General features: G+C 53.4%; 1 protein-coding gene across 2 annotated transcripts in view; it reads left to right on the top strand.

Moving 5' to 3' along the window:
- The window catches only part of LOC110498323 (F-box/WD repeat-containing protein 7), a 53,245-nt gene that overhangs the window by 39,105 nt on the left and 930 nt on the right, over window positions 1-13,210 (top strand). For both annotated transcript variants that reach the window (XM_090213348.1, XM_090213349.1), the window contains 2 exons: window positions 4,767-4,938; window positions 9,525-13,210. The exon at window positions 9,525-13,210 is cut by the window's right edge and continues 930 nt beyond it. In XM_090213348.1, coding sequence (XP_090069474.1) covers window positions 4,767-4,938; window positions 9,525-9,627 — 275 coding nt within the window. In that variant the 3' untranslated portion in view covers window positions 9,628-13,210. The remainder of the gene's footprint in view (window positions 1-4,766; window positions 4,939-9,524) is intronic.

Genomic DNA, 13,210 nt, shown 5'->3' with positions numbered 1-13,210 from the left:
TTAGGACCAGTCAGTAGGAACCACCCGGGTCCTCATTAGGACCAGGCAGTAGGAACCACCCGGACCAGGCAGTAGGAACCACCCGAACCAGGCAGTAGGAACCACCCAGTTCCTCATTAGGACCAGTCAGTAGGAACCACCCAGGTCCTCATTAGGACCAGTCAGTAGGAACCACCCGGGTCCTCATTAGGACCAGTCAGTAGGAACCACCCGGGTCCTCATTAGGACCAGTCAGTAGGAACCACCCTGGTCCTCATTAGGACCAGGCAGTAGGAACCACCCGGGCCCTCATTAGGACCAGTCAGTAGGAACCACCCGGGTCCCCATTAGGACCAGGCAGTAGGAACCACCCGGACCAGGCAGTAGGAACCACCGGGACCAGTCAGTAGGAACCACCCGGGTCCCCATTAGGACCAGGCAGTAGGATCCACCCGGGTCCCCATTAGGACCAGGCAGTAGGAACCACCCGGTCCCCATTAGGACCAGGCAGTAGGAACCACCCGGACCAGGCAGTAGGAACCACCCGGACCAGGCAGTAGGAACCACCCAGACCAGGCAGTAGGAACCACCCAGACCAGGCAGTAGCAACCACCCGGGTCCTCATTAGGACCAGTCAGTAGGAACCACCCGGGTCCTCATTAGGACCAGGCTGTAGGAACCACCCGGGTCCTCATTAGGACCAGTCAGTAGGAACCACCCGGTTCCCCATTAGGACCAGGCAGTAGGAACCACCCAGGTCCTCATTAGGACCAGTCAGTAGGAACCACCCGGACCAGGCAGTAGGAACCACCCGGACCAGGCAGTAGGAACCACCTGGGTCCTCATTAGGACCAGTCAGTAGGAACCACCCGGGTCCTCATTAGGACCAGGCAGTAGGAACCACCCGGACCAGGCAGTAGGAACCACCGGGACCAGTCAGTAGGAACCACCCGGGTCCCCATTAGGACCAGGCAGTAGGATCCACCCGGGTCCCCATTAGGACCAGGCAGTAGGAACCACCCGGGTCCCCATTAGGACCAGGCAGTAGGAACCACCCGGACCAGGCAGTAGGAACCACCCGGACCAGGCAGTAGGAACCACCCGGACCAGGCAGTAGGAACCACCCGGACCAGGCAGTAGGAACCACCCGGGTCCTCATTAAGACCAGTCAGTAGGAACCACCCGGGTCCTCATTAGGACCAGTCAGTAGGAACCACCCGGGTCCCCATTAGGACCAGGTAGTAGGAACCACCCGGACCAGGCAGTAGGAACCACCCGGGTCCTCATTAGGACCAGGCAGTAGGAACCACCCGGGTCCTCATTAGGACCAGTCAGTAGGAACCACCCGGGTCCCCATTAGGACCAGGCAGTAGGAACCACCCGGACCAGGCAGTAGGAACCACCCGGACCAGGCAGTAGGAACCACCCAGACCAGGCAGTAGCAACCACCCGGGTCCTCATTAGGACCAGTCAGTAGGAACCACCCAGGTCCTCATTAGGACCTGTCAGTAGGAACCACCCAGGTCCTCATTAGGACCAGTCAGTAGGAACCACCCGGGTCCTCATTAGGACCAGTCAGTAGGAACCACCCGGGTCCTCATTAGGACCAGGCAGTAGGAACCACCCGGACCAGGCAGTAGGAACCACCCGGGTCCCCATTAGGACCAGGCAGTAGGAACCACCCGGGTCCCCATTAAGACCAGGCAGTAGGAACCACCCGGGTCCCCATTAGGACCAGGCAGTAGGAACCACCCTGGTCCTCATTAGGACCAGTCAGTAGGAACCACCCAGGTCCTCATTAGGACCAGGCAGTAGGAACCACCCGGGTCCCCATTAGGACCAGGCAGTAGGAACCACCCGGGTCCCCATTAGGACCAGTCAGTAGGAACCACCCGGGTCCCCATTAGGACCAGTCAGTAGGAACCACCCGGGTCCTCATTAGGACCAGTCAGTAGGAACCACCCAGGTCCTCATTAGGACCAGACAGTAGGAACCACCTGGACCAGACAGTAGGAACCACCCGGACCAGACAGGAGGAACCACCCGGACCAGTCAGTAGGAACCATCCGGGTCCCCATTAGGACCAGGCAGTAGGAACCACCCGGGTCCCCATTAGGACCAGTCAGTAGGAACCACCCGGGTCCCCATTAGGACCAGTCAGTAGGAACCACCCAGGTCCCCATTAGGACCAGTCAGTAGGAACCACCCAGGTCCCCATTAGGACCAGTCAGTAGGAACCACCCGGTCCCCATTAGGACCAGTCAGTAGGAACCACCCGGGTCCTCATTAGGACCAGGCAGTAGGAACCACCCGGGTCCCCATTAGGACCAGGCAGTAGGAACCACCCGGGTTCTCATTAGGACCAGTCAGTAGGAACCACCCGGACCAGGCAGTAGGAACCACCCGGGTCCTCATTAGGACCAGTCAGTAGGAACCACCCGGGTCCTCATTAGGACCAGGCTGTAGGAACCACCCGGGTCCTCATTAGGACCAGTCAGTAGGAACCACCCGGTTCCCCATTAGGACCAGGCAGTAGGAACCACCCAGGTCCTCATTAGGACCAGTCAGTAGGAACCACCCGGACCAGGCAGTAGGAACCACCCGGACCAGGCAGTAGGAACCACCTGGGTCCTCATTAGGACCAGTCAGTAGGAACCACCCGGGTCCTCATTAGGACCAGGCAGTAGGAACCACCCGGACCAGGCAGTAGGAACCACCCGGACCAGGCAGTAGGAACCACCCGGACCAGGCAGTAGGAACCACCCGGACCAGGCAGTAGGAACCACCCGGGTCCTCATTAAGACCAGTCAGTAGGAACCACCCGGGTCCTCATTAGGACCAGTCAGTAGGAACCACCCGGGTCCCCATTAGGACCAGGCAGTAGGAACCACCCGGACCAGGCAGTAGGAACCACCCGGGTCCTCATTAGGACCAGGCAGTAGGAACCACCCGGGTCCTCATTAGGACCAGTCAGTAGGAACCACCCGGGTCCCCATTAGGACCAGGCAGTAGGAACCACCCGGACCAGGCAGTAGGAACCACCCGGACCAGGCAGTAGGAACCACCCAGACCAGGCAGTAGCAACCACCCGGGTCCTCATTAGGACCAGTCAGTAGGAACCACCCGGGTCCTCATTAGGACCAGGAAGTAGGAACCACCCGGGTCCTCATTAGGACCAGTCAGTAGGAACCACCCGGGTCCCCATTAGGACCAGGCAGTAGGAACCACCCGGGTCCTCATTAGGACCAGTCAGTAGGAACCACCCGGGTCCCCATTAGGACAAGGCAGTAGGAACCACCCGGACCAGGCAGTAGGAACCACCTGGACCAGGCAGTAGGAACCACCCAGGTCCTCATTAGGACCAGTCAGTAGGAACCACCCAGGTCCTCATTAGGACCAGTCAGTAGGAACCACCCGGGTCCTCATTAGGACCAGTCAGTAGGAACCACCCGGGTCCTCATTAGGACCAGTCAGTAGGAACCACCTGGGTCCTCATTAGGACCAGTCAGTAGGAACCACCCGGGTCCCCATTAGGACCAGGCAGTAGGAACCACCCGGACCAGGCAGTAGGAACCACCCGGGTCCCCATTAGGACCAGGCAGTAGGAACCACCCGGGTCCCCATTAGGACCAGGCAGTAGGAACCACCCGGGTCCCCATTAGGACCAGGCAGTAGGAACCACCCTGGTCCTCATTAGGACCAGTCAGTAGGAACCACCCGGGTCCCCATTAGGACCAGGCAGTAGGAACCACCCGGGTCCCCATTAGGACCAGTCAGTAGGAACCACCCGGGTCCCCATTAGGACCAGTCAGTAGGAACCACCCGGGTCCTCATTAGGACCAGTCAGTAGGAACCACCCGGGTCCTCATTAGGACCAGTCAGTAGGAACCACCCGGACCAGGCAGTAGGAACCACCCGGGTCCCCATTAGGACCAGGCAGTAGGAACCACCCGGGTCCCCATTAGGACCAGGCAGTAGGAACCACCCGGGTCCCCATTAGGACCAGGCAGTAGGAACCACCCGGACCAGGCAGTAGGAACCACCCAGATCCCCATTGTTTCTTTTTGAAATGGGGTCTGTTTGAATAGACTAAACTGAACAGCGTTGTATGAGTTTAAAAACATGGAATGCTGGGTACATCCTGGGGGCGACTAATTCCATGGATAAAGAAGGTTTGAATCAGACTGGCGCCGTGCCACAATAAAAAATTAAAGTGTGTTTGCATGTTTAATGGCTAAACAAATGAATTTCCTGTCTGTCTGTGCTTGGACTTCAAAACAGTCAACCCAAACTAAGTAGCCTTATTGAAACATGTTCTCAGAACGTTCTTTAATTACCTTCAAATAACCTAGAATTTCCATTCTTAGAACGTTAATAAAAACCTCCCAAGAAAACTTTCAGGGAACCATAGCAAAACGTTCTCAGAACCTCCCTGCAACCCCCCCAAAAAAAGTATGTTCCCAGAACAGGAAACATGTTCACTTCTGTTCTCAGAATGTTTCCGTTTTACCGGTCAGGAAACTTCTGGGTTCGTTCCCAGAACCAATGGGAAACTGAAAATGTACATTCCCACAACTTCTAAGGAACCAAATGTGTTAGCTGGGTCTCCCTCACACTCTCTCCAGTTTCCCTACTATAATTAACTATTTTCCTCTCTCTTTTCCTCTCTCTCTCTCTGTCTTTCTCTCTGTCTCTCTCTCTGTCTGTCTCTCTGTCTGTGTGTCTCTCTCTCTGTGTCTCTCTCTGTCTCTCTGTCTCTCTCTCTCTCTGTGTCTCTCTCTCTTCAGGTCCCCATAAGCACCAGTCAGCGGTAACCTGTCTCCAGTTCTCTCGCTCCCTGGTGGTCTCTTCATCAGATGATGGGACAGTGAAGCTGTGGAGCCTGGCGACGGGGGAGTGGGTCAGAGACCTGGTGGCTCTGCAGAGTGGAGGATCAGGGGGAGTGGTGTGGAGGATCAGGTAATGAAATGAGACCCACAGGGGAGTGGGTCAGAGACCTGGTGGCTCTGCAGAGTGGAGGATCAGGGGGAGTGGTGTGGAGGATCAGGTAATGAAATGAGACCCACAGGGGAGTGGATCAGAGACCTGGTGGCTCTGCAGAGTGGAGGATCAGGGGGAGTGGTGTGGAGGATCAGGTAATGAAATGAGACCCACAGGGGAGTGGATCAGAGACCTGGTGGCTCTGCAGAATGGAGGATCAGGGGGAGTGGTGTGGAGGATCAGGTAATGAAATGAGACCCACAGGGGAGTGGATCAGAGACCTGGTGGCTCTGCAGAATGGAGGATCAGGGGGAGTGGTGTGGAGGATCAGGTAAATGACTAGGAGACACACACACTCCACACACACTAACCCTCTCTCTCTCTCCAGAGCATCTAATTCCAGACTGGTAACACTCCTCTCTCTCTCCTCTCTCCAAAGCATCTAACACCAGACTGGTAACCCTCCTCTCTCTCTCCTCTCTCCAGGGCATCTAACACCAGACTGGTAACCCTCGTCTCTCTCTCCTCTCTCCAGGGCATCTATCACCAGACTGGTAACCCTCCTCTCTCTCTCCTCTCTCCAGGGCATCTAACACCAGACTGGTAACCCTCCTCTCTCTCTCCTCTCTCCAGGGCATCTAACACCAGACTGGTAACCCTCCTCTCTCTCTCCTCTCTCCAGGGCATCTAACACCAGACTGGTAACCCTCCTCTCTCTCTCCTCTCTCCAGGGCATCTATCACCAGACTGGTAACCCTCCTCTCTCTCTCCTCTCTCCAGGGCATCTAACACCAGACTGGTAACCCTCCTCTCTCTCCTCTCTCCAGGGCATCTAACACCAGACTGGTAACCCTCCTCTCTCTCTCCTCTCTCCAGGGCATCTAACACCAGACTGGTAACCCTCCTCTCTCTCTCCTCTCTCCAGGGCATCTAACACCGGACTGGTAACCCTCCTCTCTCCAGGGCATCTAACACGAGACTGGTAACCCTCCTCTCTCCAGGGCATCTAACAACAGACTGGTAACCCTCCTCTCTCTCCTCTCTCCAGGGCATCTAACACCAGACTGGTAACCCTCCTCTCTCTCCTCTCTCTCCAGGGCATCTAACACCAGACTGGTAACCCTCCTCTCTCTCTCCAGGGCATCTAACACCAGACTGGTAACCCTCCTCTCTCTCCTCTCTCTCCAGGGCATCTAACACCAGACTGGTAACCCTCCTCTCTCTCCTCTCTCTCCAGGGCATCTAACACCAGACTGGTAACCCTCCTCTCTCCTCTCTCCAGAGCATCTAACACCAGACTGGTAACCCTCCTCTCTCCTCTCTCCAGGGCATCTAACACCAGACTGGTAACCCTCCTCTCTCTCTCTCTCCAGGGCATCTAACACCAGACTGGTAACCCTCCTCTCTCCTCTCTCCAGAGCATCTAACACCAGACTGGTAACCCTCCTCTCTCTCCTCTCTCCAGGGCATCTAACACCAGACTGGTAACCCTCCTCTCTCTCTCCTCTCTCCAGGGCATCTAACACCAGACTGGTAACCCTCCTCTCTCTCTCCTCTCTCCAGGGCATCTAACACCGGACTGGTAACCCTCCTCTCTCCAGGGCATCTAACACGAGACTGGTAACCCTCCTCTCTCCAGGGCATCTAACACCAGACTGGTAACCCTCCTCTCTCTCCTCTCTCCAGGGCATCTAACACCAGACTGGTAACCCTCCTCTCTCTCCTCTCTCTCCAGGGCATCTAACACCAGACTGGTAACCCTCCTCTCTCTCTCCAGGGCATCTAACACCAGACTGGTAACCCTCCTCTCTCTCCTCTCTCTCCAGGGCATCTAACACCAGACTGGTAACCCTCCTCTCTCTCCTCTCTCTCCAGGGCATCTAACACCAGACTGGTAACCCTCCTCTCTCCTCTCTCCAGAGCATCTAACACCAGACTGGTAACCCTCCTCTCTCCTCTCTCCAGGGCATCTAACACCAGACTGGTAACCCTCCTCTCTCTCTCTCTCCAGGGCATCTAACACCAGACTGGTAACCCTCCTCTCTCTCCTCTCTCCAGGGCATCTAACACCAGACTGGTAACCCTCCTCTCTCTCCTCTCTCCAGAGCATCTAACACCAGACTGGTAACCCTCCTCTCTCTCTCCAGGGCATCTAACACCAGACTGGTAACCCTCCTCTCTCCTCTCTCCAGGGCATCTAACACCAGACTGGTAACCCTCCTCTCTCCAGGGCATCTAACACCAGACTGGTAACCCTCCTCTCTCCTCTCTCCAGGGCATCTAACACCAGACTGGTAACCCTCCTCTCTCTCTCCAGGGCATCTAACACCAGACTGGTAACCCTCCTCTCTCTCTCCAGGGCATCTAACACCAGACTGGTAACCCTCCTCTCTCCTCTCTCCAGGGCATCTAACACCAGACTGGTAACCCTCTCCTCTCTCCTCTCTCTCCAGGGCATCTAACACCAGACTGGTAACCCTCCTCTCCTCTCTCTCCAGGGCATCTAACACCAGACTGGTAACCCTCCTCTCTCCTCTCTCCAGGGCATCTAACACCAGACTGGTAACCCTCCTCTCTCTCTCCTCTCTCCAGGGCATCTAACACCAGACTGGTAACCCTCCTCTCTCTCTCCTCTCTCCAGGGATCTAACACCAGACTGGTAACCCTCCTCTCTCTCTCCAGGGCATCTAACACCAGACTGGTAATCCTCCTCTCTCTCCAGGGTATCTTACACCAGACTGGTAACCCTCCTCTCTCTCCTCTCTCTCCAGGGCATCTAACACCAGACTGGTAACCCTCCTCTCTCTCCTCTCTCTCCAGGGCATCTAACACCAGACTGGTAACCCTCCTCTCTCTCCTCTCTCTCCAGGGCATCTAACACCAGACTGGTAACCCTCCTCTCTCTCCTCTCTCTCCAGGGCATCTAACACCAGACTGGTAACCCTCTCCTCTCTCCAGGGTATCCCACACCAGACTGGTAACCCTCCTCTCTCTCCTCTCTCCAGGGCATCTAACACCAGACTGGTAACCCTCCTCTCTCTCCTCTCTCCAGGGCATCTAACACCAGACTGGTAACCCTCCTCTCTCTCCTCTCTCCAGGGCATCTAACACCAAACTGGTAACCCTCCTCTCTCTCTCTCCAGGGCATCTAACACCAGACTGGTAACCCTCCTCTCTCCAGGGCATCTAACACCAGACTGGTAACCCTCCTCTCTCCTCTCTCCAGGGCATCTAACACCAGACTGGTAACCCTCCTCTCTCCTCTCTCCAGGGCATCTAACACCAGACTGGTAACTCTCTCTCCTCTCAAGAGCATCTAACACCAGACTGGTAACTCTCTCTCCTCTCTCCAGGGCATCTAACACCAGACTGGTAACCCTCCTCTCTCTCTCCTCTCTCCAGGGCATCTAACACCAGACTGGTAACCCTCCTCTCTCTCCTCTCTCCAGGGCATCTAACACCAGACTGGTAACCCTCCTCTCTCTCTCCTCTCTCCAGGGCATCTAACACCAGACTGGTAACCCTCCTCTCTCTCTCCTCTCTCCAGGGCATCTAATACCAGACTGGTAACCCTCCTCTCTCTCCTCTCTCCAGGGCATCTAACACCAGACTGGTAACCCTCCTCTCTCTCTCCTCTCTCCAGGGCATCTAACACCAGACTGGTAACCCTCCTCTCTCTCTCCAGGGCATCTAACACCAGACTGGTAACCCTCCTCTCTCTCCTCTCTCTCCAGGGCATCTAACACCAGACTGGTAACCCTCCTCTCTCTCCTCTCTCTCCAGGGCATCTAACACCAGACTGGTAACCCTCCTCTCTCCTCTCTCTCCAGGGCATCTAACACCAGACTGGTAACCCTCCTCTCTCTCCTCTCTCTCCAGGGCATCTAACACCAGACTGGTAACCCTCCTCTCTCTCCTCTCTCTCCAGGGCATCTAACACCAGACTGGTAACCCTCCTCTCTCTCCTCTCTCTCCAGGGCATCTAACACCAGACTGGTAACCCTCTCCTCTCTCCAGGGTATCTAACACCAGACTGGTAACCCTCCTCTCTCTCCTCTCTCCAGGGCATCTAACACCAGACTGGTAACCCTCCTCTCTCTCCTCTCTCCAGGGCATCTAACACCAGACTGGTAACCCTCCTCTCTCTCCTCTCTCCAGGGCATCTAACACCAAACTGGTAACCCTCCTCTCTCTCTCTCCAGGGCATCTAACACCAGACTGGTAACCCTCCTCTCTCCAGGGCATCTAACACCAGACTGGTAACCCTCCTCTCTCCTCTCTCCAGGGCATCTAACACCAGACTGGTAACTCTCTCTCCTCTCTCAAGAGCATCTAACACCAGACTGGTAACTCTCTCTCCTCTCTCCAGGGCATCTAACACCAGACTGGTAACCCTCCTCTCTCTCTCCTCTCTCCAGGGCATCTAACACCAGACTGGTAACCCTCCTCTCTCTCTCCTCTCTCCAGGGCATCTAACACCAGACTGGTAACCCTCCTCTCTCTCCTCTCTCCAGGGCATCTAACACCAGACTGGTAACCCTCCTCTCTCTCTCTCCTCTCTCCAGGGCATCTAACACCAGACTGGTAGCAGCCGTTGGCAGCAGGAACGGAACAGAGGAGACTAAACTCGTGGTGCTGGATTTTGACCTCACTGACAACCACAAGTGATGTCATCAAAGAGGCGACGTGCTTTCATCAGGAGAGGATGTCATTGGATAAGGATGCGAGATAACCAAAGAGGGACCCAATATCCTCATAGGTGGAAGGGGAACTTGTAATGAAGATGAAAGGGGTGAAGAGAAGGTGTCGTTTGACAGAGGACTATGTCAGAATCCTCCCATGGAAGGACTGAGTGCCATTTTAATAGGAGACACCAATACACCACAAACCAGGAGACGACTCAGAACTGTCCCCCATTTCCTCACCACGTCCCTGCGGAACCAAACTCTCATATTTTCCTGCTGACCATTAAACACTGCTGGACACTGGTATGGTGAAGAGAGAGTACGAAGACCAACTTGAAATCTTCTGCGAACGGAGGAATCCATGAGAGGTCTCACTAAGGTCATGCTGACCGACCGGCCAAAGGTCAAACTGAGTGTAGTTACTGTAACTACCCAGACTACTGCTGGATGTATAGACTGTTACTGTAACTACCCAGACTACTGCTGGATGTATAGACTGTTACTGTAACTACCCAGACTACTGCTGGATGTATAGTTACTGTAACTACCCAGACTACTGCTGGATGTATAGTTACTGTAACCACCCAGACTACTGCTGGATGTATAGTTACTGTAACCACCCAGACTACTGCTGGATGTATAGTTACTGTAACTACCCAGACTACTGCTGGATGTATAGTTACTGTAACTACCCAGACTACTGCTGGATGTATAGTTACTGTAACCACCCAGACTACTGCTGGATGTATAGTTACTGTAACCACCCAGACTACTGCTGGATGTATAGACTGTTACTGTAACTACCCAGACTACTGCTGGATGTATAGACTGTTACTGTAACCACCCAGACTACTGCTGGATGTATAGTTACTGTAACTACCCAGACTACTGCTGGATGTATAGTTACTGTAACCACCCAGACTACTGCTGGATGTATAGTTACTGTAACCACCCAGACTACTGCTGGATGTATAGTTACTGTAACTACCCAGACTACTGCTGGATGTATAGTAACTGTAACCACCCAGACTACTGCTGGATGTATAGTTACTGTAACTACCCAGACTACTGCTGGATGTATAGTTACTGTAACCACCCAGACTACTGCTGGATGTATAGACTGTTACTGTAACTACCCCCCAGACTACTGCTGGATGTATAGTTACTGTAACCACCCAGACTACTGCTGGATGTATAGTTACTGTAACTACCCAGACTAGTGCTGGATGTATAGTTACTGTAACCACCCAGACTACTGCTGGATGTATAGTTACTGTAACCACCCAGACTACTGCTGGATGTGTAGTTACTGTAACCACCCAGACTACTGCTGGATGTATAGACTGTTACTGTAACCACCCAGACTACTGCTGGATGTATAGACTGTTACTGTAACCACCCAGACTACTGCTGGATGTATAGTTACTGTAACCACCCAGACTACTGCTGGATGTATAGTTACTGTAACCACCCAGACTACTGCTGGATGTATAGTTACTGTAACCACCCAGACTACTGCTGGATGTATAGACTGTTACTGTAACCACCCAGACTACTGCTGGATGTGTAGTTACTGTAACCACCCAGACTACTGCTGGATGTATAGACTGTTACTGTAACCACCCAGACTACTGCTAGATGTATAGTTACTGTAACCACCCAGACTACTGCTAGATGTATAGACTGTTACTGTAACCACCCAGACTACTGCTAGATGTATAGACTGTTACTGTAACCACCCAGACTACTGCTGGATGTGTAGTTACTGTAACCACCCAGACTACTGCTGGATGTATAGTTACTGTAACCACCCAGACTACTGCTGGATGTATAGTTACTGTTACCACCCAGACTACTGCTGGATGTATAGTTACTGTAACCACCCAGACTACTGCTGGATGTGTAGTTACTGTAACCACCCAGACTACTGCTGGATGTATAGTTACTGTAACCACCCAGACTACTGCTGGATGTGTAGTTACTGTAACCACCCAGACTACTGCTGGATGTATAGTTACTGTAACTACCCAGACTACTGCTGGATGTATAGTAACTGTAACCACCCAGACTACTGCTGGATGTATAGTTACTGTAACCACCCAGACTACTGCTGGATGTATAGTAACTCTAACCACCCAGACTACTGCTGGATGTATAGTAACTGTAACCACCCAGACTACTGCTGGATGTATAGTTACTGTAACCACCCAGACTACTGCTGGATGTATAGTTACTGTAACTACCCAGACTACTGCTGGATGTATAGTTACTGTAACCACCCAGACTACTGCTGGATGTATAGTTACTGTAACTACCCAGACTACTGCTGGATGTATAGTTACTGTAACTACCCAGACTACTGCTGGATGTATAGTAACTGTAACCACCCAGACTACTGCTGGATGTATAGTTACTGTAACCACCCAGACTACTGCTGGATGTATAGTAACTCTAACCACCCAGACTACTGCTGGATGTATAGTAACTGTAACCACCCAGACTACTGCTGGATGTATAGTTACTGTAACCACCCAGACTACTGCTGGATGTATAGTTACTGTAACTACCCAGACTACTGCTGGATGTATAGTTACTGTAACCACCCAGACTACTGCTGGATGTATAGTTACTGTAACCACCCAGACTATTGCTGGATGTATAGTTACTGTAACCACCCAGACTACTGCTGGATGTATAGTTACTGTAACTACCCAGACTACTGCTGGATGTATAGTTACTGTAACCACCCAGACTACTGCTGGATGTATAGTTACTGTAACCACCCAGACTACTGCTGGATGTATAGTTACTGTAACTACCCAGACTAGTGCTGGATGTATAGTTACTGTAACCACCCAGACTACTGCTGGATGTATAGTTACTGTAACCACCCAGACTACTGCTGGATGTGTAGTTACTGTAACCACCCAGACTACTGCTGGATGTATAGTTACTGTAACCACCCAGACTACTGCTGGATGTGTAGTTACTGTAACCACCCAGACTACTGCTGGATGTATAGTTACTGTAACCACCCAGACTACTGCAGGATGTATAGTTCCGTAACCACCCAGACTACTGCAGGATGTATAGTTCCTGAACCACCCAGACTACTGCTGGATGTATAGTTACTGTAACCACCCAGACTACTGCAGGATGTATAGTTCCTGAACCACCCAGACTACTGCAGGATGTATAGTTCCTGAACCACCCAGACTACTGCAGGATGTATAGTTCCTGAACCACCCAGACTACTGCAGGATGTATAGTTCCTGAACCACCCAGACTACTGCAGGATGTGTAGAATGTGTATGAGGCCCAATATAGTGCACTACTTTATATCAGACCCCTCTGGGTCCGTACCCTGACTGCCCCTCTGGGCCCGTACCCTGACTGCCCCTCTGGGCGCGTACCCTGACTGCCCCTCTGGGCGCGTACCTGGACTGCCCCTCTGGGCGCGTACCCGGACTGCCCCTCTGGGCCCGTACCCGGACTGCCCCTCTGGGCCCGTACCCGGACTGCCCCTCTGGGCCCGTACCCTGACTGCCCCTCTGGGCCCGTACCCT

This window comes from Oncorhynchus mykiss, chromosome 21, assembly GCF_057628025.1.
Source record: "Oncorhynchus mykiss isolate SJ-2025 chromosome 21, ASM5762802v1, whole genome shotgun sequence".
Taxonomy (NCBI): domain Eukaryota; kingdom Metazoa; phylum Chordata; class Actinopteri; order Salmoniformes; family Salmonidae; genus Oncorhynchus; species Oncorhynchus mykiss.
The sequence above is the reverse complement of the archived record's forward strand: the minus strand, read 5'-3'. Positions and strand labels throughout refer to the sequence as shown.